The sequence below is a fragment of the Armigeres subalbatus genome, chromosome 3, assembly GCF_024139115.2.
Source record: "Armigeres subalbatus isolate Guangzhou_Male chromosome 3, GZ_Asu_2, whole genome shotgun sequence".
Classification (NCBI taxonomy): domain Eukaryota; kingdom Metazoa; phylum Arthropoda; class Insecta; order Diptera; family Culicidae; genus Armigeres; species Armigeres subalbatus.
In genome coordinates this window covers 8,466,220-8,491,569 of record NC_085141.1, presented here as the reverse complement: position 1 = coordinate 8,491,569, position 25,350 = coordinate 8,466,220, and the positions used below count along the sequence as shown (strand labels likewise).

The window sequence follows — 25,350 nt, the reverse complement described above, 5'->3', positions numbered from 1 at the left end:
TAAATATGGTTATGAACAAACATATTGTCGCAATCAAAACAAACGTAAATTATGTTTGAATCAAATATAGATTTACAGTTGTTTCAATAAGCGGATTGTTTAAAGCAAACATACATATTATTGTTTTGGTTCGGCCGCTAACAATATTTCTCTATAATTCTACCAATATTCATATTCTGGTAGCATTAGCGTACCAGATTTCACATATGCACCACGTTCATACTTCATTTACTTACCTTTCGTACCTAAAATCATTCTCATCAACAATTTAGAAGCATGGAAAAATATGCTTCCGCTCCTTTGCTGCTGCTTTGGTGCAGCTTCCAAGGTTTTGTTTACATCTGAAAGAGCTAGCGAGGGGCTGCTCACTAGTGCATGCATAATACAAACAGATATTTTATTTTGTTTTTAAATTAAATATGTTTGATTTGAACATAGTTATCTGTTTGCAAACAAACATGAATATTTTTTATTCAAATGGATGAAATTTGTATCCGTGTTATTGGTCTTTAGCTGTTGGATGGTATCCTTAACTTCCCTCAAGGTGGCGGCTGGTTGGCTTCCATCATCCGCTGAACTGACGTAGTCATCTGCTCCGCTGCCTTGACTTTCACTGCCTGTACTCTCAGCGCCACTCAAATGTTCCTCGTAGTGCTGCTTCCACCTTTCGATCACCACACGTTCGTCCGTCAAGATGCTCCCATCCTTATCCCTGCACATTTCGGATCGCGGCACGAAGCCTTTGCGGGATGCGTTGAGCTTCTGATAGAACTTGCTGTTCCATCTCTTCGCACTCCATTTCTTCCGTCAATCAGAACGTGGTCGATTTGTGATTATGTATGCAGTGGTGATCTCCAGGTGTACCGATACGGAAGGCTATGTTGGAAGTAGGTGCTGCGATTGGGGAATGGAGGCGGCGAAATCAATTAGTCGTAGGCCGTTTTCGTTCGACAGCCGGTGAGCGCTGAACTTCCCAATAGTCGCAATAAACTCATCCTCTTGGCCAACCTGAGCGTTCAAATCTCCTATGATGATTTTGACGTCGTGGCTTGGGCAGCTGTCGTACTCATCATCAGTATGTATCGTCATCAGTGCTTCCGGAGAGTGAGCTATGGACGTTGATTATGCTAAAGTTGAAGAGCCGGCCTTTGATCCTCAACCTGCACATTCTCTCATTAATCGACTACCACCCGATCACGCGCCTTTGCATATCGCCCATCACTATGAAGACTGTTCCCAGTTCGTGTGTGTTGCCGCAGTTTCTAATCGCTAGTCCCTTTTCGTCGCAGTGGTTTTCGCCGATGGTTTCGGTCCGTACTCTCTTGTTGATTGTTCGTTGCGTATGTTTTTTATAGGCTGGCCTGCAGGGCCTGACACTAAACCCCCTAAATTTCCGGAGGATCATTCTTCCTTATTCCCGGTGGACCATGGTGCACAGTTTCACTTAGAGTCCCTCACTGGCACTCGGACGATGATCAGCCGCCCCTAACAAAGAGAATAGACGCTGTTGTGAGCTGATCCTGACATGGAGAACAGACTCTCAGTAAGAGCAAATCCCCCCTTCCCTGGCAGCATACGACCATAAATCCCACCGGGGTTGGTTACCCGATCTTCCCTAAGGTTGCTCGTAGCCTGGCCAGGTAGGAGTTGCTGGGTAAGAGGCAAAGGACCGCGATATGGGGTCTATTTTATTCCTTCAGATACGCCAATGGTACACTTTTCCCAGCATTTGCCGTGCCAAAGGGGTTACCCTTGGTAAAAAAAGTGTTTTGCCAGTGTTACGATAGACAGTGGCCGAAAGTGTTCTCCAGCAGGACAGTTGTTAACACCCAGTAGCCGAATCTATGACAAAAGGTCGAAAGGACAAAAAATCGAAAGACAAGAAGACAAAAGGTCGAAAGGACAAAAGGTCGAAAAGACAAAACGTCGAAAGTAACAGAAGGTCGAAAGGTTCGAAAGGTCGAAAAAGACAAAAGGCCAAAACGACAAAAGGACGAAAAAGACAAAACATCGAAAGGGACAAAATTTCGATCAAGAACAAGTTGATAACAAGTTGGGTGTTTGTGCTATGCATTTAACTTCAAGCAGAAATAATAACACACTCATCTTGTTAATCAAAGTTGAAGAATGAGCCATTTTCAAAGAAGGAGAAATTACTATGAAACAATATTGCCCTTTTAATTTTTACTATTTTTAACAATAAATAAAATGCATTGAATGAGTGCAAATAATAAATGGATATCAAAGTTTTCTAAATGTCACTTCAATCTGTCAAAATAGGGCACGCCGCTGGCGCGCGCATTGATGTATTTGATGTGCGGCGTGCGCCATTATGACAGATCGATGTGATATTTAGAAAACCCGAACATCCATCTATTAGTTGTACTCAGTGAATGGAATTTAATCAATTGTTAAAAATTGTGTAATTTTGATCTAATTGATGTTTTGTTTCTTCCGACCTTTTGTCCTTTCGACCTTTTGTCCCGTTCGACCTTTTGCCCCTTTCGACCTTTTGTCCTTTTCGACCATTTGTCCCTTCGACCTTTTGTCTTTCGACGTTTTGTCCTTTCGACTTTATGTCTTTCGACCTTTTGTCCCTAACCCCCAGTAGCCACCTATCGGAGAAGGGGACATCATGGTATCATTTGATTTAGAGGCGTTGTTCCCAAACGTTCCAGTGGAGTACGCTGGGAACCATTTGGAGGATCGGCGACTAACACAAAGGACGGATAGAGCGTAGCGAGGAACAGTAAAGATGTATCTAAAACTTGCAAGGAAATTTACCCACGAGAAGAAAAAGTAATGTTAACTTTCTTTGATCAACTGGACATCAAGTAAACAAATGCAACCGTACAGGAAGTCTACCAATCGGCACATCGAATCAACATGAATGGCAGCTTTACATCATTCTACAACAAACACATTTTGGAAAAAGTAAAGATCAATAGATGCAAGAATAGGATTATACAAGCAATCACAAGAAAAAAAGGAACCTACGACGAACGAACTAAAAACGCTGACACCGAAAGACGAACTGCAGAAGATAGTCTCGATCCCCTATATGATCAACACATCGCGAACCAGCTACGCAATCGACTAAGGAAATTCGGCATAGATTTAGTATTCTCCAGCAGTAGTAATCAACTTAAGACATTGTTAGGCTCCGCTACGGATAGTAGAGAAATGTTAAATAAGGCGGGTGGTTATAAAATAATTTGTACCGGCTGTTCAATAAAGATCAAAGCAATGGTAGCTCCTGTCTCTTCAAGTTCATACCTGGTGTAATAATCGATAAGATATAATTAAACACGATAGTAAAATAAGATATATCTTGTATTAAATAAATATTACCTAGCCCTAGTCGTCTTCGAGTCGAGTCAAACACTAGACAATGAAGACGGCCGTACTGTTGAGATCGTGTGATGCGTGTCTGTATAGTTATAATCATGTGATGAAATTAAATGGGATATTACTTACTGTTATGACAAGTGAATTCGTTGATGTCTACAGTTTGCTTAAATATTAAGCTTACTATACAACATACTTACATATTCGTGCTTTGAAAGATTTTAATATTGAGTAATATGGAAAACATCAGAACCATTTATGCTGTAAATAAAGAATGGCCAATACTTGTCTTAGGTGAATAATCTCTCTAGTATGGTATCGGTCGTATTGTCTCTTCTAATGCGCAACCGTGAACAAAGCATTCGCTTTGCCAACCATAAGATAAAATGCATCTCCAAATTATGCTAGCCCAAAACGCGACACTATGCATTGTATTTACTTCGACCCGTTTTCCATTTAAATGTCCTCGCTGGGAAACATCTCCTATAAAGAAAAGAACACGTTCTGCATACTGTTGGTTACGAACTGCACAGTGGCACAGGGGCAACCGAATGTACCGCATAACAGCATCAGAACAAGACCGACTGGCGCCAACCCACAGAAGCAGTACCAACAGCATCACCATCATCGACGTCTTCTTCTTCAACAAGGACCACGTGCAGTCCTTAGAGGATGTGAAAATGTGAAATTCTCTCGCCAAACACATTCCGTTCAGTCGCGATGACTATCAAAGTGGACATTGTTCTCACCAGTGGAACCGACGGATGTTTCAATCCCGGTCAGGAAGTGGTCGGCGAAGTGATTGTGATTCTAACCAAAACCATCAAAGTTTCACGTAAGATTGTTCGATCGAAGTTTGTGTCAATGGTGCGATAATCGAAAATTGTTGCAGGACTGAAGCTCACGCTTAGTGGAATTGGTCGAACCGAGTGGAGCGAACCAATCAATGGCCATGGACGGTTCCTAAATTTCGAGCAATTTTTGTTTCAAGTGAACGATGAGTCATCGAACGTTACCTACACTGGAAAGGAGCGCTACTTACAATCAGAATTAATTCTTTGTCAAGTCAATGGTTGCTCAAAGGATGGTTGTTTCGAAAATGTACTGTGAAACTTATTTTTGTTTCAGATTTTATGCCAGCGGGAGGGTACACCTACGGATTCGCCTGCCCTTTGCCAGAGACGATTCCATCGTCATACAACAGCACCAACGGTCACATCCGATACTCCCTAACGGCAACTTTGGAGCGGCCTTGGAAGCCATCGAAGGTGCATACGATTAGCCTTGGAGTCATTCGTCAACTTGATCTTAACAGGGAAATACTTCTACCCATCAAAGCTGAGCACACGAAATCGTTAGGTTGTTGGCCATGTCTCCCGTCAGGGTCGCTAGTGCTTTCGGTCCAAGTTCCGACCAACGGTTTCGTACCCGGTCAGATTATTCCCGCACTGATACAAGTCAGCAGCAGACGCCCCGTAAAAATCCGCAAAGTGACCACCGTATTGATCCAACAGACAACATTCAACGCCCGTTGGCCGAAAACTCGGCAGCGGATCGAAAGCGTGGTTGTCAGCAGGAACGTTTCACCGGGTATCACACTTCCGGACGGGGGTGTCCTGGCGGAGGATAACCTTCAAGTGCCTTGGGTACAGCCGACCAGTTCTTTCGCGAAAGTAATCAAAATAACCTACGAACTGAAAGTGGCACTGGAGATAGATTCGTGTCTTCTGCAGGAACGGCATGCCGTGATTTCTGTTCCGATTGTGGTCGGCACAATCCCCGAACGTGATGCAGAACTTTCCGATGGGGAGTCGGTGCACGTTTGGATGCGGGATGATTAAGGGGTTTGCTTTCTAAGATAATACAATTAATTTGCTCAAGTTCACATTTTCATAAATAATCGTTTTTTATCTTCCAAAACCTCGAAAGTGGCCTTTATAAAAAATAACGTGTTTCGTTCGCTCTCCCCTAGACCAATAAAAACCAAATTCTTTTACTACATAAACTTTTTACTGACTTGAGATGTTGCATTGTATCGTATTCAACCAATCTATTCAAGATCTAATGTAAGGTTATGTTTTGAAAACTGAAAGTGAAATCTATTCGCTCTCCTATTAATTCTACTGTTTGAAGTTCCAAAGAGTTTGGATTTTGAAATCTTTTCTTCCATTTTCATCATCAGAAAATTTTCTTACAATGCGTAAAGCACAATGTTACCGATCCTTCGTTTTTAATCTCACTTTTTTGCCAATGATGGCTGGGTTTGAAAGGGTGTGCCAAGTTCATAATCCCCTGCTATCTTAAACAACTTTTCTCTATAATCCTCAGTAATCAGACATAATTATATGCAATTACATCATAGTTGGGCAATTCAACATCTCACAAATCAATCACCCATCATGTTGCATTGCTTGCATTCGCAACTCACCTCGTGAGGAAGCTAGGATTGACTGACTATGTGTACCTATCATGGTTGCAATGATCTGTCATGTGCCAATAACAAGTTAAATAATATTACAAATTATGACTACTACTCAGGGCATATAGTCGCAGCAACTGGCCCTTCATCAAAAGTGGACAGCGTTTCGAACGTCCACGACAGAAGAAGAAGAAGAAGACTACTACTCCTACATTATAGATAGTAGAATCTATAGATGAGCGAAAGCATGGCTGAGTCGATTTTTTTGCTCGTGCACACGCGCATATGACGTCACAGCCCTTAACGTTTCCATTGAAATCGTGACGTCATGCTCGTTTGGAGACACGTTTGACAGCTCGTTTGGAGACAGAGGATTTATCTTCGCTCATCTATATATTCCACTATCTATATCCTACATCTACTCTTTTTGAACACAAATCTATTTTACTGTGTATAATACCACCACGCGGACTTGTGATTAATAATAACTCCATTCTTCTTGCGGGTATCCCATCAACGCTAAACAAGAAATTCTTGAATGCGGGCGTTTAACCACACAGAATGAATCGACTGCTTTGAGCGTGCTTACAGCGGCACACTAGGAGTTAACTTTCTGAAATCAGTATGGCGAAAGGCATCTAAGGTTCGATTTCTCAAAATTAAGCTCTTTAATCGAAAAAATATTTGGTAGGCGTAGTAGCGGACACCATCCCTCATAACCGGTACCAAATAGTTTTTCATGAAAAGTTCCTAATTTTGAGAAAACCAGCGTTAGATGTCTTTCGCCATACAAATTTCTGGCGGTTAACTCTTGCTGGCTATTTTGTGCATATACTGTAGCGCCTGGATGTGGCTGCGGCGGGTATAAAATCAGCCACTGCCAATAATTCATTGTGATCATTCCGATGAACAATAACACTTTTCTTCCTTTGGGCGTCCCACCAATGCAGAGGGAGAAATACTTGAATGTTGGTGTCCCACCACGCAGAATTGTGATCCACCCACAGCTACACCAATCAAACTTTCTTTGTTGAATTCCTTAATCACACCCGTAGTCGAGACATGCTATGACGATGCTTCTATTTCCCAGTAACTTATTCTTTCTTCTTTTCAACACAATTGATCATTGATTTTCAATTTTATTATCTAAATATCGTGTAGACTATTCATATCAATTTTGTACCACTGTTTAATATTAAGCAATACGGCACCTTGAAGTGGACTTTGTTATATGGTATCAAAACTTATACACAAAAAAATGCTGGATGCATCCGATGACGAAACATTGTTGTTCCTTTTGCAAATCGCAACAATAAATTTTTTAAAGGCAGATCAAAAATATTCAAACAATACCCCAATCTTTCAAAAGGTGTCAGGTCATTTGCCCATTTACCGTTTGGCTTGACGGGTCGTTTGGCCGAATAGTTGAAAAATTTCACCTCAGATTACGAGTACAAACAAAAAAATCGTTTGTAAAACGAATCGTTGATAAAATTAAGAAAATGACAATTATTTACTATTATTCGGCAACTCGGGCGTACGAAAATCAAAAAATGATCTTGGCTGCACAGCACATGTTTCGAAATGGACAAATTGATATGAAATTTGCGAAAAAGAATCCACGTGTCTTGGAGGGACTCGAACCCTCAACCTCCTACTCTCTAGATAGGTGTGATAACCCCTACACAACAAGACCACTTAAAGGTCCCGTTTGCGGAAAATCCATCAGAATCCGAATAACCATCGTGGTTAGCTTTTTTTGCAAATTGAATATCTTTTGGGTGCTTGATTTGTCCAATCGTCCAGTTATTTTCAGTAGAAAGTTTTGTAATAAAATTTGAAAATGTTGGAATAACTCTTTTTAAAATAAAAAAGTAAAAAGTGAAAAGCGAAAAGTAAAAAATAAAAAGTGAAAATGAAAAGTAAAATGTAAAAAGTATAAAGCAAAAAGTAGAAGCACAGAGTGGTAGAAGGTGAACTCAGAATTGCGAAACAAGAAGTGAGATCCAAAGAAAATTGATTCCCTGCTTATTTCACAATCCACTTCTCACAGAGAAGTGAGAAGTGGATTGTGAAAAGTGAGAAGTGGATTGTGAAATAAGCAGGGTGATTCCCTGAATGCGCTTACAAAACGAGCGACAAAAGAGAACCAACGACAAAGCTTTGGTTCAATCAAAGGTAATTGCCTATTTCCGGGGATTAAACCACCCGACTTGGACGTTAATTTACAATGTTATGAAAACTCATATGTGAATATGTACGTTATGTGGAAGATATTGATTTGGAAAATGTATTGGAGGTAACCACTTTCCCTTCGATGGGACTCGAACCCATGACCCTAAAGTACGCTAGACTGGTGCTTTAACCAACTAAGCTACGAAGGACCTCCGTCGGCCTTCGCAACCTAGTGGCTACTGAACGAGCTCGAGATTCCCAAATTGGACGCATAGTCAAATCACTCGCAATCCATTTCTCAAGCCAATACTTCCACATGTGTATTGTACACGTCCACATTAGAGGAGCGTGAGTATTTAGAATGTCTGGCGGCTATACACATTCTTCATCAGCAACGGTACTGACCAAGTGAGGTTGTGTAAGCTATTTGCCAGTCGATCGTCAAGCTCAGACCCGACCGCATTGCGTAGGCAAGAGCACGCAACTCAAGTTCAGTTCAATCAAAGATAATTGCCTATTTCCGGGGATTAAACCACCCGACTTGGACGTTAATTTACATTGTTATGAAAACTCATATGTGAATATGTATGTTATGTGGAAGATATTGATTTGGAAAATGTATTGGAGGTAACCACTTTCCCTTCGATGGGACTCGAACCCATGACCCTACAGTACGCTAGACTAGTGCTTTAACCAACTAAGCTACGAAGGACCTCCGTCGGCCTTCGCAACCTAGCGGCTACTGAACGAGCTCGAGATTCCCAAATTGGACGCATAGTCAAATCACTCGCAATCCATTTCTCAAGCCAATACTTCCACATGTGTATTGTACACGTCCACATTAGAGGAGCGTGAGTATTTAGAATGTCTGGCGGCTATACACATTCTTCATCAGCAACGGTACTGACCAAGTGAGGTTGTGTAAGCTATTTGCCAGTCGGTCGTCAAGCTCAGACCCGACCGCATTGCGTAGGCAAGAGCACGCAACTCAAGTTCAGTTCAATCAAAGGTAATTGCCTATTTCCGGGGATTAAACCACCCGACTTGGACGTTAATTTACAATACACATGTGGAAGTATTGGCTTGAGAAATGGATTGCGAGTGATTTGACTATGCGTCCAATTTGGGAATCTCGAGCTCGTTCAGTAGCCGCTAGGTTGCGAAGGCCGACGGAGGTCCTTCGTAGCTTAGTTGGTTAAAGCACCAGTCTAGCGTACTGTAGGGTCATGGGTTCGAGTCCCATCGAAGGGAAAGTGGTTACCTCCAATACATTTTCCAAATCAATATCTTCCACATAACGTACATATTCACATATGAGTTTTCATAACATTGTAAAGACAAAGCTTTGTTTTTGTTGGAGATAATAATGGCAAAGTACCGAAATTTTTTTGCCAGCAACAAAAAAGAAGACAATTCATCCCGTTTTTTATATATTCTTTATTAAAACGATAATTCATCCCATTGTTTTGCATTATCTATACAGCAAATTTCGGTTTTATTATCGTAGTTTCGGCTTTTATGGAAATATTCGAAAATCTAACTCTGATTACAAAAATAGCATCGAAAATATCTAATCATACAAGGCAAGTGATTCTTGTCATATTGTGTTCATGTCCTGATAAAGGCTTGTTGCGAGGTGCGTTTGTCAGTAACAAGCTTTGTTGACAAAGGGTACATTGTTATGCGTTGCTCGAATATTAATTCCCTGGAAATAAGAGACGCGAGAAATAAGAAATTAGTTTTGAAAAGTAAAAAAATGATCCTTATTCCTTCTTTCATCTTCGTTCTTTTTTTTTCGTTATTCCATCTTTTTTCAAGTTCCATATTCTCTATTCCTTCGTTCCTCTTTATTTTTCCTTGTTTCATAATTCTTCTTCCTACTTTTTTCTTCTTTCTTCCTAGAGATGTGCGCCGGTCCAAAAATCGTCAGCGACGGCATTTGTCAGAATTTTGGCCGGCGGTGGTGGCGTGAATCGGCGTGACAATTTTATTATTGCATTAATTTTTTATTTTTTTATGTGATATTTTCAAGACATTAAGCGGAAGTGGTCTGAGGAATACCCTACAAAATTCAAAAGTTCTTGCAGAATATTCATTTGAAAATTGTTTTCCAAATTTTCACGGAAATTACTTTGAAATTTCGAGAATTATTTGAAATCTCTTTGGAATTCGCACGGAAAATTATTCATTGCGAGAAATTCTTCCTAATTTCTACGAGAAATTGATTTAAATTTCTGCAGAAATATTTTCAGAATATCCACGGTAAGTTTATCAGAATTTATGTTGGACATTATACAAAATATACATAGAAAATTCTGCAGAAGATGCGCGGAAAACTTTAAGGAGTTTTCACTAGAAAATCTATGGAATTTGCTCTGAAATTTCACAGGAAATTCTTCAGAGTTTCCGTGGAAAACTGTTCGGAAGTTCCATAGAATTCAATGGACTTTGCGTGTTTTTATTTCTATATGGAATATTTTTTGAAACTTCCACGAAGAATTTTCCAGGATTTCCACTAAACTTTTTCAGAAGTTTATTATTCAGTTTTTAAATTTTTTGGTTTGGTTTTTCGGAGTTATGAACGAATTTCTTTGGTTTTCTAGGGGAAATTATTTGTTTTGCTCATAGGAAATTCTTTGAAAATTCTACGGAAAGTTACAGTCAAACCTCCATGAGTCGATGTTCTATGACTCGATATCGACTCATGGAAGCAAATTGCGCCATATTAAAAAATATTTTCTGGCTTACTGCGATGGTCCCTTCAAACAGTTTTCTTCGGATTTTCTTTTCCACATCTCGATATTTCTATAAGTCGATGGTCCCTTCAATATCGACTCATGGAGGTTTGACTGTACTAAAAACTGGGAAAGGTTCGTTTGACCGAAAATCATTCGACGGAAAAAAAATTCGGGAGAAGCGGTTATTAAATGAAAAACAGTTTGATAAAAACTTCCATTTGTTCAAAGCGACAATCGGTTGGAGAAGCCGTTGTCCCTAACAGGTTGTTTAGCCGAAATGGTCCTTTGGCTGAAAATGCTGTTTGGTCGTAATCGTCGTTTGACAGAAAGGGTCATTTGTCCGAATGGATCATACGACCAAATGGGCTTTCAGTCAGATGACCATTTCGGCGAATGACCTTTTCGATCAAAGGACCATTTCGGCGTACGATATTTTCGGTCAAATGACCTATTTGGCCAAATGACTTTTTCGGTCGTATGTCCATTTCGGCTAAATGACATTTTCGACCAGATGGGTTTTGGTCTAATGGTTTATTCGACCAAACACCTTTTCGACAAATGGTACTTTTCATCGTTTGGTCGAAAGTAATTCGGCGAAAAGCCATTTGTTCGAATACCACTTGGCCGAATAACACGGTAAGCCGAATTCCATTGGGAATTTGACAGAGCGTTTGTCCAAAACGGTCGATAGGTCGAAAATGTTTTGACCAAAATTTAGCCAACAAAGTTGTTCGCCCTAGTAGGCCTTTAGGCTGAAACTGCCATTTGGCCGAAATGATCGTTTGGTCGAAAATGTCGTTTTGCCGAATAAATCATTTAGCCGAAAATGGCATTTGCTTTGTGCGACAATTCCCCAAATACCAATTCTCCGAATGCAATTTCCCCGAAAATAAAGTACCTCTTGTAAACACATCTCCGCAATCGACTGTATGCGTCCGAAAAAAGCAGTGTTCAAAGATACGTTTAAGAGTGTCTTATTGAAGATTATCAGCTGAGTATCCTTTAGTAGAATTATAAAATTAGATGTTCTTCGTCCTCCAAAATGTGTTGCTTTATTATGAACATAATAAGGTTACAGTGTTTCCCAAGGTAATTTTTGTTCTAAAATAGTCGAACAACGGCTGTATTGTTTAAAAAGGTAGAATCTTAAACGGCAATTCCAATTGAAAACTTTTTTTTTCATTTGAGGAGGCATTATCACTTCCTTTTCCTTAATACGGGGCGATGCCGTCATCTAAAGAAGGCATTATCTCCTACCATCGACTTATACCGAACAGATGCGTTCATTCCTTTACTTTAAACCGGGCAGACGCGTTCATCATCCCGAGCAAACTTATTCATTTAAAGAAAGCATTATCTTCCCACTTCGCCTTTTACTGACTAAATGCGTTCATTCAAAGAAAGCATTGCCTTCTTTCAGCGCATTGTCTTCTTCTACAATGATTATATATTCTATCTGAAACATGGGCTGTTTTTCAACTAAGTGTTCTATCATCATTTCTACATTTATTGAAAGCTTCCCCGTGCCTTTCAGTTGCATGAAGGTCTTGTATAACAAGTACAATGGATACGATGTCAAACGCCTTTGTTCGCATGCTAACTGGATACCCATCGCTTTGTGTCGCATATGATGGCACGAATATGACCTTTCTGCAAAACCCTCTGACACTTTTGGCCAGATGTTCATTTTGGCCAAATGGCCCTTTCTGTCCAACGACCATTTCGACCAATGGTTTTTTTTCAGCCATAGAAAATGTCGGTTTTCGACCGTATGTACCACCTTTCGACCAAATGACATTTTCGGCGAAAAACTCTGAGGCTAGATGGGCTTCGGCTAAGTGATTTGTTCAGTCAAATGACATACTTGGCCAAACAATATTTGGCTTCCGGCCAAATCGGCTTCTGGCTAACGAATCTTCTCCGTTCAAAAATTCTGTTTCAACGAGAAATCCTTCGGAATTTGCACTCGAAGTTCTTCTTAGTTTTTTCAAGGCAATCATTGGTATTCTAGGAAAAAATCAATGGAGTTTCAACGTGATAAGTTGTGGATATATATCGGGAAATTCTGCACACTTAAAATAAATCGCCGAATTCGGTAAAATTTTACCGAAATCTCAACAGCAGAACTGCTCGGTAAATAATTCAACTGATTCTCGGTGATTTTGACAGTTGAGCAATGGAAAAAATTACAAAAAATCTGTAAAATAAATTACCGAACAGTTCTGCTGTTGAGATTTCGGTAAAATTTACCGAATACGGTGAAATGAGTTAAGTGTGTGCGGACTTTTGAATTTGAATCGGCGTAGAAAATTATAGATCAGCGGCGTGTCAAATTTCGAACGGCGGCGCGCCGATGGTAAATTGTCGGCGGCGGCGGCGTGCCAAAAACTGTCAGCGGCGGCGGCGTGGAGTTCCAACTTCCTTCTTCCTTTTTTCTTCTTTCTTTTTCCTTCTTCTAACTTCTATCATCCTTCTCCGTTATTTATTCTTTTTTCTTCCTATTTCTTCCTTCCTCCTTCTCAGTTTTCCCTCTTCTTTCTTCCTTCTTGCTGTTCTCTTCTTTTCTCTTTCTTTCTTCTTTCTTCTTTATTCTTTGTTCTCCCTTCTTTCATCTTCCTTCATTCTCCTTCTTTATTTCTTCTTTCCTTTTCCCCACTTTTATCTTTCATCGTTCTTCTTACTTCTATCTTTCATCTTCCTCCTTCCTTCTTCTTTCTTTTCTCTGCCTTCTTTTTTATCCTTTTCATTCTCTTTTATCCTCCTCTTTCTTCCTTCTTCCTTCCACATTTTTACCCTTCCTTCTCCTTTTTATCATCACCCATTTGTTTTCTGTCTTTTCTTCTTCTTTTATCATCTCACTTGTTTTTTTCGCTTCTTTCTTCTCTCTTCTTTTTTCCTGCTTTCATCCTTCTTTCTTTTTCCTTTTACCTTCATTCTTATTATTTTTTCTTTTTCAATTCTCGTCAATTCCCCCTTCCTTCTTCCTTCCTTATTCATTCTTCCTTTTTCCTACTTCCTTCTTCTTTCTTCTTTTTCTCTTCTTCATCTTTCTTCCTTTTTCCTTCCTTTTTCCTCCATCTTCCATCTTCCTTTTTCCTTCTTCTTCCTTGTTTCTTGCTTCTTCCTGATCCTTTCTCCCTTCTTTCTGTTTGTCTTTCTTTCTTCCCTTTCCTATTCCTTCTTCCTTCTGCTTTCTTTCTTTTTCTTCCTTACTCCCTTTCCCCCTTTCTTCTTCCTTCTCACTCCGTCTTTCTTCTTTCTTCCTTTTCTTTCTTCTATCTACCTTCTTCATTTTTCCTTATTCTTGTTTTTCTCTTCTTTCTTCTATTCTTCCTTCTTTTTTCTATTTTCTTTCTTCTTCTTTCTTCTTTCTCCTTTCTTCATTTTTTCCTCTTTTCTTTTTTTCATTTTATCATTTACTCCTGTTTTCTTTGTTCTTCCTTTTCCCCTTCCTTCTTCTTTCTTCCTTCTTCCTTTATCTATTATTCCCTTTCTGCTCCCTTCTCCATCCTTCCTTCTTCTTCCTTTCTACCTTTTTATATGTTCTTTTTACACTCTTCCATCTCCTTTTTACTTCTTTCTCACTTCTTCATTTTCTTTGTCCTCTGTTTCTTATTTCTTTCCCCTCCTACTTCCTTCTTCTTTCTTCCTTCTCCTTTTTCTCCTTTCTTCTCCTTTTTTCTTCTTCCTTCTCATTTCTTCCTCCCTACTTTCTATTTCTTTCGTTTCCTGCTTCTTCTTTATTATTGTTTTCCTCTCCCTTCTTTCTTTTCTTCTTCTTTCTTCTTCCATTTTCCTTTCTCCTTTTTCTCTTCCTTCTTCCTTCATCTTCTTTCTTCTTCCATATCCTTTCTCCCTCCTCCCTTCTTCTTTCTTATTATTCCTTCTTTTTTCTACCTTCTTCCTTGTTCTTGTTTTCCTCTTCCCCTCTCTTCCTTCTTCGTTTTATCTTCTTCCTTCTTCTTTATTCCTTTTACGTTTTCTCTTATTCCTTCTTTCTTCTGTCTTTGTTCTTTATTTTTTCGTTTTCCTTCATCATTTCCCCCTGCTTTCTTCCTTCTTCCTTCTGACCCAATAAGGCAACTACATGTTTGGTGTATGGCCACGGGACAAAAAACTGCCACAATAATGCGCTGGATCGCTTCGTACACTGATGAAGTGTGGGTTCGATTACCACCCTGGTAAGGAGAACAATTTTCGTAGAGCGTTGTCCGTAAATATCTTGTCCGTTGTCTCATGCTAGCTTTAGCTTTAGCTTAGCTTAGCTTAGACTGACTGTACATATCAATGGTTGCTACTCCGTGATTGATCTGAACTGGTGCAAATTTGCACTTTGATCCAAATGGGATTTACCAAATGTGCATTTACCAAAGTGCACATTTCAGTTGGAATAGGAAGGGAATGTTAGTGTGTAGTAATTGTTGCTAATAGAGACCAAGGATATCTCTGCATCTCCACAAATCTGATTTTAGTATCTAATCCCCTGCATACTTCTAAGTCCAATCTATGTCAAAAATGCTGGATTTTTTTTTTTCAATGAAAAAACGAGCATAATTTCACCTTTTCAACATGCCTAACAAAGGCGAAATGATAACATTGAGCATATTATTTTTAACACCCCCACTTTAGAGAAAGAATAGGTAGAAAGCAGGTGCCATAAAGATTTTACTACTTTTTGAAATAACAAGCCAATAATATAAAACGCCCAATAATACGATTAATATATTTGATCCTAAAAATTGCAGAGTTACACAATCTACAGATAACTGAACACATTGGCGTAACTAACGAAAAATTCTAGGGGGGCTAATTTTTGACGTATGATTACGTCCTTTGCGAAGATATGCATATTCAAATTTGAGACCTTCACGAAAAGTACCGATTTTCGAGATTTTGGTATCAATCGATCGACGAACTCTTTTAGATTTTCCCCAACTATTAAAAACAATGGATTAGAATGCGCGGCCGTCACCGAAAGTAGCAGTACTCAAGAGAAATATCCGCGCAATGCTTAGACTATCGTTTCGCTTCTATCAGTGATTAGAAGTGCTTTGTGGAAAGAAAATCTGTTCTTCTTAGGCGTCGTTTGCGGTCTCAGGATATCAGTGGCGGTGCCGAACTTTTATTCTTAGCGTCTTAGCTGAAAATCATTGAGCGGCCGTTGGACAGCAGCAGCAGTGAATTTTAAACACAAGGTTCGGATTAACGTTTGATTGCTGTGAGTGATACGAAAGACGCATTGTGAATTGAAAATCGACTCTTTTCAGGACCAGCATTTTATGAAAAGAAAGGGGGGAAACAAACAATGGCGTCGGTTGCATTCCCGCGGTACTGAAGGAAGTTTCCGTCAGTATCAGAATCACAAACGCTCGTCGGAAAGCAACGCTGCAGAGACGTTGGCGTCAGTAGCAGTCAAGTGATATTTCCTTTCAAAATTCAGATTTTATTTCTGTTTGTAATTGGAAAGGAACATTATTGAAAACAAATCGGGTTTTCTCAGATACACTAGATGAGGTTGAGCCGAGATGAACATACTTCAAATTTTTTTCTCCATGGCAAATCATCTAACGTTGATGTCAGAGTAGACAAAAGAATTTTTTTTTCAAAATTCTGATTTTGCCTGTAATTGGAAATGCGCATTGTCTTTTCGTCTCAGAACCATCATTTCACAGGAGGTTGAGTGTGAGTGACGAGTAACTGTCATCAGATTCCAGAAAAACTTTATGCGATTAGAAACCCAACAAGCATTGGATGCTGATTTCGCCACAATTTGGCTTGTTCAGCTAAAAACAAGCTTATTCAACATAAATTGTTTGTTGGGTAGTAAGACGCCTGTAGAGTTTTATCCATCCGAAAAAAAAAATCCAATTTCTTTCTCATTTAAATTATTATTACCTTTTCTTGAAAACTCAAGATTTTCCCTTTCTGGAATCTCTTATTGATTTCAGTATTTGGCTCATACTTTTTCGAAAGGATTCTTTTGATAATTATTTCAGAAAGGCCATGCATCTTTAAGAACTATGAACACGCTAGGTTTTATTAAATATATTCGCAAAGCTCTGTAAAAACTTTAAAATATTTAAAGATTAAATACTTGCTGAGAAAACCAATTTTAAATCAGGATTTTTTAGAAATATGCCGATAAGCTAACCACCCTGTATTCCTTAAACAATGTGTCCAACATTTTATGCTGTGTCAATATTAAGACCATACAGACAGTTCAGTATACAACTAGAACTTTCTTTATCCAATCAAAATTTTAGAAATTGTATTTGTTTTCTTAGTCTGTTGCTTCTATTATTTATTCAATCAGCATTGCACCAGCATGGAACCACTATTCCTACTCCAATTTCCTAAAGTAATGATATCTGGCGCTGGAGAATCAAGGAACAGTACTATTTTTCGTGTTTAACATTCCTATCGTAAGATATAACAATTGTTCGAAGTTCGAAAATTTGTTAAAATAGATTCAATGTTTCGTAGAGAGAGATATGTGAATGAAGAGAACTCATTCCTGGCAGTTACGCCTATATATCATCAGAGAGCTAGATAAGTACAATATTCATGCAAAGTGGCAAAAATTCTAGGGGGGCTAATTTAGTTCTAGGTGGGGCTATAGCCCCCTCTAGCCCCCCTGTAGTTACGCCAATGACTGAACAGAATAGCAAAGTGTTAAAATTGGAACCTCTCACCGGAATTTCATTGCAGGTCTGTTGCATCAAATAAAACTGGATCCAGCAAGGGCACTACATCACTGTCCTAATACACATAATATTAAAAAAAACACTTTTTACAATTGTCAATAGATTAAAAAACAAAAATCAGCGGAATCACACGTTAAAACCTGACAGGAAAATTTAGCAGCAGCCGTCCGTGCGCAATGGTTGCTGTGTTCTGTCTTGTCCGTTGTCTCCGTTGTCTCATGTTAGGTGTTGAATGTTTTGTCTGTACCAGAGACGATGTTATTATAATATATTATAGAGACACGGGGAGAGAATAAAAGCAATTCTGGCTTCACGGCCAGCAGACAAAAATATCCTGTGAGATTGGCAACATAAAAATTTTGTGAGAACTTGAAGTGACTCTCAGTATGAGCAGTTATTTCGTTTGCTCCAACCATATATCCTGCCTCGTTCAGCACCATTGCCATATAATGCAACGACAAATATGATAAAATGCAGTAATAAACTTGGTATAAGAACTCCAAAAACAGCTTGATTTAATTAGCTTTTAAAACTTTTTCATATTTTATATAATGTTGATACAATACTTATCTCGCATTTAGCACCGATCGATAATGTTTGTTCACTTTGCTCGTTTGGTACCGCGTTCGACACGGTTCGTTTGGTACTTTCGGCTTCACTCTGCGCGGGTCTCTATCTATAAACAACGTCTCTGTTCTGTACTACCTCTGTTCGAAGACGGAGATTCTGAATCTTACAGTTCTGTATAAAATCGAGACATATACAAATTCTGCAAGGTTTTAATAACTAAAAGTAATCTTTTCATACAGATAAGATATAAAGAAATAATACAGAATTGTGAGCGGCTACAGTAAAGACTATGCTGAGGGTGGCTGGGTTCGATTCCTGGTGCCGATCTAGGCAGTTTTCGGATTGGAAATTGTCTCCATTTCCCTAGACATAGAAGTATCATCGTTTTGGCCTCATGATATACGAAAACGAATGCATAAATGGTACCTTGGCTTAGAAACCTCGCAGTTAATAATTGTGGAAGTACAGAATGAACACTAAGCTGCGAAGCGGAAAAGTCCCAGTGGGAGATGGAATGCTAATAAGAAGAAGAAGAATTGTGAGATTTCAATATGTACAATGATCATTAAAATCTGCCTGTATTCTAACTATAGTTCATACAGATTTTGCACAGTTTTTATGGAAAACTGTATTAATATGTGTCATCCTCTGGTTGGGTGTTTGATCATGAGAACAACACAACCTACTTCAATTCCCTGAACTTGTAAAGCTTGTAAAATATAGAATCATAGACAAGGTACTCTGTCTCTCTGTTCGCAGACAACATTTCCATCATTCACAACGATAAACTGATCAGAGCTGTAACATAAAAGCTCTAATGTGACCTGGATGTCCTGACTTCAAGTCACCCGACTGCTACAGGGCAGTTGTGTTGCGGCCGACTATCTCGGCCTCATACATACTAGACAGCAGGCTTATTTTCAGACAGTAGGTCAACAAAACAGTCATCAGGATTTGTTCGGAATCAACCTAGATAAATGCTACTTCATCAATACCAATACAGTATACTTCGTAGTAGTTTCTGGATTGTTCTTTCGAGATAGATTAACAGCTCGTAACCCTTAATTTGTCGAAATTATTCTATTATGACCGATCCAGCGTTACAAAAACTTACACTAATCTTGCTTGTTCAAGCATTAATTAGAATATCTTACACAAATCATACTTGATTAGGGACAATTAGAAAACTACCTAATTGTTATTTCACTTTTTGCAGCTTCCCGATTCACAGCAGTCTTTTCCTGTTTCTTTTTTGCTGGCACAGTTGCAGTTGCATCCGGCGTCACAGGATTTGCCCTGTCCGCAGGCAGAGGTGCACTTGCAATCTATCCGGCAAGGAAGAAAATATTGAAATATTAAAATTATTTAAACCACGGCAGACAAGAGCAATGTCGACACTCACCATTACCACAACACTTGCACGGCATTTTCAATTGGCTGGTCTTCTCTACTTCGGCACGAACTTCTGATCCGACTGTTATCACTTTTCGCCTCGTTATCTAGAGCGCACTGCAACAACCCGAATGATGCCGCCCCAATCGAGGTGTGACACTTTTATAGCCATTCAGCGGTTGTTCACACGGACTTGGCATCGTTGAGGGAAACGCATGAGAAGCACTCGCAGTGCTGTACCTATAGTTATATCGCTGCTTGAGATGGTTGATGAAATGCACTTGATGATGACGAGGAAGCACTGCTGTTTGCAGTGGGGTCGTGTGCAGTACCTAATCAAAGCATAACGACGCTCTATGGCGACGTGTGCCGTCGCGACCATTGCGCATCAACCAATTTGCGCTTTGCTTGAGGTCTTTCTCGAAGCTACAGTAACCCAGAGACGATTTTATAATAGAGACACGCGGAGAACATGGAAGTGGATGCATGCACAGCCCAGCCATCGGACAAGAATCTAATATTTGGGAACATGAGATCTGTCGCAAAATTACTTTATGTATTTATTGATATTAGATAAAATCTCATGAACAACACGTGTTCCCAGCAAACTCGTTCAGCTGCTGCCTCTTTCCATCCTCGACGACAACCTAAACTCTTCAAATCGTGCTGCACTTGGTCCGCTTATTTGTTTGGTGAAGAGTGCGATATTGGTCTATCTATTACCGGCGTTAGCCTCCTTCTGGATACCAGGTTCACCCAAAAGCAGAGCGAACTTGTCCACTACCTCTAAGGTATCTATACATATAAATAAACGTAATACTCAATGGAAAATACTTGACAAATTGTATTCATTCGTTTAACTCAAAATTTGGCAGCCAGCGATTATCCCAATTGCAATAATTGGTTAGAAGCATTACCTTTTGTGATCAACTTTTATTACTTCACGTTTCAGTTTTTTGTACTGCATTCGTTCACAAGAACATATCACTTTGCAGCAGCTCCCGGCATGATTGAAAGGGGCTGGCTTTCTCTCCGGACAGATCCGCACATCACTCACCTTGGTGCATAAAGACTAGCAAGTGATGAGAGATATTCGAAGGGTTTGCCGTACTATGAAGATCCGCCTGCCTGACAGTTTCACACGAATTCGCTTAATATCGGTAAACGGCAGCGGAAAATTACCGGGGAAAACACCTTGTAAGCGGCATTAAAAATAGCGATCGTTCGATAGTTCTTGCTTTCCAGGGCGACAATTTATTGTAGATGCAGGGTTGTTACGTAGATCCTGAAATATTTTCAGCGCCAAATACGCGCCGACTAAAATCAAATCCGCGCAATTTCCGCGCGAATTGAAATCCATTCCGCGCCAAATCTGCGTGACTTTTTTTTATCACAATTTACTGAACATCTTCTCTACAAGTTCGTTTTTTTATAAAATTCTTATTCTTCAATGGCTATTTATTCCAACTGGAACTTGGCCTGCTTTACAACTTAATATTCTATTAGCATTTTCTCTATATACGCAGTTAGTATTACAAACATTCTAGATGGCCCTATTTACCACTAGAAGTACTGAAGCTAAGTGTTGACACCTGTCAACAAGAAGAAGGCAACAAGAGTATTCCGATTCCCTAACGGCGTTTATTGAAAACGGTTAAAAAATTCCTAAAAATATATATATACATTTTAGGCTTGGCATGTCATTAGCGCTCATTTCAACTTACGTTAAGTTCTCTATTGCCATTCAAATTCAAAGGTGTTCTGTACGTTTGTATATTACTACAAGAACCTAGAAAAGCATTTGTGAGAATGTGGTACACTAATGTTTATAAATTCACCTACTCAATGTAATTCAGCAGACCGTAGTCTTGTTTCTATTTCTATCAGAATTCAAGGTTATATTATGCTACTGTGTCGAACTATCTGTAGATAAGTATAAAAAACTCATTTAGTTTTAATTCATTTGAAACTAGTAGCTTGAAACTGATACCTTAAAGTTAGATTTCACTAATTTTAAGAAAATTTTGCATGTCACTTTCACTCGCTTGTATCGCACGTTTTCTCTCCTCTTTGTCATTCTACTTGGCATCCTTCTGGTTCGAACTTCGAAAGAGAACCATGATTCGATCCTATGAGAGCGCCCTAGTGAGTTGCGCCGACCGAGGGGTCGTGACAATCCCCCCCGGGTAAGCCAGAAACCTGGCCTACCTGTTCTTCGCGACGAACATCTAGTACAGCGATCTTCGTTGCAGGGCGCTCGTAAATGCCGGTCGAAGTTTGAATTACAGCTGACCTTACTTGATTGTCCTTTCCGCGTTTTACTCCAATAACACGACCCTTAGGCCAGCAGTTACGAGGAAGTGCTGGATCTACTATCAACACTATATCGTTTTCCTCTATCGCCTTTACGTTGTTGAACCACTTAGTTCTCCTGGTTATATCAGGTAAATAGTCACGCAACCATTGTTGCCAAAATATGTTGGCTTCTACCTGTGACGCTCGCCAAGCTCGCCGTAATACTACTTCGCCATCACTCAAGCCAATAGCAGGTTTAAGACCACTAGATGAGCCCAAAATAAAGTGGTTGGGTGTTAGGACAGGTGCCTCTGGATCATCAATCGGAACGTGTGTCAAGGGACGAGAATTGACTACATTTTCGATTTCTATTAGACAATTTCGTAACATTTCATCAGTTGGACATCGTGGTAGTTTCATCCGTTGCAGATTTTTCTTCACTGTTTGCACGAGCCTCTCCCAGGCTCCTCCCATGTGTGGAGATGCTGGTGGTAGGAACTTCCACTCCGTTTGTTGGCTGATTATCTCCTGCATAATCTTTTCTTGGTCCAGTTCCTTGATAGCTTCCGCTAATTCTTTGTTTGCCGCTATAAAATGTGTGCCTCTATCGCTAATGATTTGAATAGGTACCCCTGTCTTGCCATGAAATTCCTCAGTGCCATTATACATGAATCTGCGTTTAACGAGTGTGCGATTTCTAGGTGTATTGCCCTCACAGTCAAACACGTTATTAATACTCCCAACGCTTCTCATGCCTTCGACCCACCAGCACATTGAACGGTCCGAAATAGTCAATACCAATATATGTAAAAGGTCTTGCGAATGCCGCCAACCTAGCCTTTGGTAAGTCTGCCATTGGAGGAGGATTTGGAGAAGCCCGTTGATTCTTGCATACCTGGCAGTTTACTCTGATTTTCTTATACAATCCTCGCAATTTCGGAATTCGGAATGTTTGGCGAAGCTCGTTAAGGACGGTTTCGTGATTTTGATGATGATATCGCTGGTGATAATCTTCTATTATTAGCTTTGTGATGTAGTGATCTTTTGGAAGGATAATCGGATTTTGAGCATCTGTTGTCGCATGATCACATGCTCCGATCCTGCCGTGCATTCTCATTACAAAGTTCTTATCAAGAAAAGGGTTTAAGTTGAATATGGGACTGGTTTTTGGAACATTTTTTCCTCCTGATTCTGTTTGTGCAAGTAGACATATTTCATCCGGATACGAAGTGTTTTGCGCTTGTCTGAATAATAGGATCGATGCTTGTTGCAAATCTTCAGAAAAGAGGGGTCCTGTTTTCGGCTTGCCTCCTTTAACTTTACTCCGTAGAATAGTAACAAATCTGATAACTGTTGCTGCTGTTCGTACCAGACGTTTCCAAGATGAGAATCGTTCCACGTGAAAAAGTGATTCCATTGCTGTTCCGTGATACAGCAGACTTGCCCGAAGTTCTTCTTTGGTACCGTCAGAAATTAATGGCTCCGAAGGCCAAGTATCGCTTGACTGCCACAAAAACTCAGGTCCTCTAAACCATCGACTGCTGCAGTTGAGATTTGGATTTCGCGACCACTTTGTCGCTTCATCAGCAACGTTATTCCTCGAGCTGATCCACTTCCAATTGCGTATTTCAGTGGTTTCTAATATCTCGCTTACTCGCCAGCCTACGAATGGCGAATACCTGCGGTGGTCTGATCGCAGCCAGCACAGTACGTCGCGAGCATCGGTCCAATAGAAATGTTGGTGGATTTGGAAAGATAATGCTTTAGATATTGTATTGGCCAGCCTTGCACCGATGACAGCACTCTGCAGCTCCAATCTTGGTATGGAAACAAATTTCAGTGGGGCTACACGTGATTTCGCTCCGACTATAGAGCATTCAACAACACTCCCTTGTTGAAATCGGAGATACACCACTGCAGCGTATCCCAGCTCGCTGGCATCTACAAAGGTGTGCATCTGAATAAGAGTATTTGGACCTATTGCGGTCAATGAACGGTAACATCGAGGGATGCTGACGTCTTCCACTTTTGGGAGAATACGTAACCATAATTCCCACTTATCTTGTAAATTGTCGGGAATTTCATCATCCCAGTCGATGGAAGCACGCCAAATTTCTTGGAAGAGAACTTTGAGGAAGATGAGCAGGTTTGATAACAAACCAAGAGGATCGAATATAGACATTAGCGTGCGCAGAACTTCTCTTTTTGTAGGTTTACGCTCGCCCGCCAGCAGTTCAGCAGCATGTTTAGATGATAGCTTGTAGGTGAAGTTGTCCGACTTTGTGCACCACCACATCCCAAGCACTTTTTCTGTGCCCAATTCTGAACCGACATTCAGACTCTTCAAGCCTGCTTCCCTTTGATTAAGCGTGTGGAGAACGGTTGACGAGTTAGACAACCAATTACGGATTTCAAACCCTGCTTGAGCGTGAATAAACCGAACCTCTTTCGCGAGCTGTATGGCTTCTTCCTCTGTTTCCACGCTATCCAGCATATCATCAACATAATGTCTGTTTACAATAGATTCTACTGCTCTAGGATGTTTTGCCGCATGTTTCTCCGCATTCATGTTCTTTATATATTGCGCACAGCTAGGTGAACAACAAGCTCCGAAGGTCATCACTTGGGTGACGAAGGTGCTGGGCAATTCATCCGTTTGATTTTCTTTCCACAAAATCAGCTGGCAGTATTGGTCCTTTTTTCAATCAACACCTGCAAAACATCTCTCTGATATCTCCGCTGATTCCTACTTTATTTTCTCGGAACTTATACAAAACTTCGTTCAAAGGGACGACTTGATCGGGCCCCTTCATCAACATAGAGTTCAGAGATATACCATTTGTTTTTGCAGCCCAATCCCACACGATACGTGTCTTTCCCGGTTTGTTTGGGTTGAATACCGGAAACATGGGAATGTACCACACACGTTGCTTTTTCATATCATTTTCTTCACCTTCAGTTAGCTTCCTTATATATCCCATTCGTTGAAAGTTATCTATCTTAGCTCGTACCTCAGCAGCTAATTCGGGATCTTTTCGCATTCTAGTTTCTAGGCAGTGATAACGCTTTAGTGCAACAGGTTTACTGTTCGGCAAACGGAAATCATCATATTTCCAAAGAAGCGGTGTTTCGTAATGCCCGGTGTTTGTCTGGGTTATCGTTGACAAAATCTGCAGCGCTCTCTCGTTATCCTTTGATAATAATGGCTTTTCGGGTTTCAAAATACCTAGTCCCTCCAATGAGAAGTACTCCCGCATCGCTTGGCCTAAATTGTAGGAAGAGTCTCCATTACAGGAGCATGTATCTATACTGTGGTATCCGAGAAACGGATCATTTTCCTCTGATCCTCCATGAATCACCCATCCTAGTCGTGTTTTCGATGCAATAGGCTCATACATCTGTCCCTCTCTTCCTTTAATAGGATAACTAAGATTCGCGTTGTTTATGCCTATAAGAAGGCGTGGCTGCACATCCTGGTATGAGGCAATAGGAATTCCACGTAAATGTTGATATTTCTCCTCTAATTCTTGCATGTTGACTGTTTGATGGAAAAGTTCCAGACTTGATACCGTGTGAACTCCTCGAATGGTGCAGATCTTATGATTCTCCTCAATGCCTGAAATTTACAAGGAGATGTTCCTTGATTCATTTTCCATCCGACATTTATTCGCTGTCCATTTGAGACACAAAGGCTCGTGCAGTCCTTCGA

General features: G+C 40.1%; 2 protein-coding genes and 1 long non-coding RNA gene across 3 annotated transcripts in view; 1 reads left to right on the top strand and 2 right to left on the bottom strand.

Annotated features, from left to right (window-relative positions):
* The window catches only part of LOC134227588 (arrestin domain-containing protein 17-like), a 32,954-nt gene extending 15,396 nt beyond the window's left edge, over window positions 1-17,558 (bottom strand). Inside the window, exon 1 of the mRNA XM_062709176.1 lies at window positions 17,373-17,558. The gene's annotated coding sequence lies outside the window, so the exon portion shown is untranslated. The remainder of the gene's footprint in view (window positions 1-17,372) is intronic.
* Window positions 3,652-5,228, top strand: LOC134220329 (arrestin domain-containing protein 2-like). The gene is made up of 3 exons (XM_062699348.1): window positions 3,652-4,183; window positions 4,241-4,420; window positions 4,477-5,228. Exons 1-3 carry the CDS (start codon window positions 4,069-4,071, stop codon window positions 5,187-5,189), a joined length of 1,008 nt encoding a protein of 335 aa, XP_062555332.1. The 5' UTR covers window positions 3,652-4,068; the 3' UTR covers window positions 5,190-5,228.
* A 1,457-nt stretch (window positions 17,559-19,015) lies between the features above and the next one.
* Window positions 19,016-20,497, bottom strand: LOC134219071 (uncharacterized). The gene is made up of 2 exons (XR_009981483.1): window positions 19,357-20,497; window positions 19,016-19,279 (listed from the first exon to the last, which is right to left on the bottom strand). It is a non-coding gene; the product is annotated as an uncharacterized LOC134219071 (long non-coding RNA).
* Between the last annotated feature and the right edge of the window lie 4,853 nt (window positions 20,498-25,350).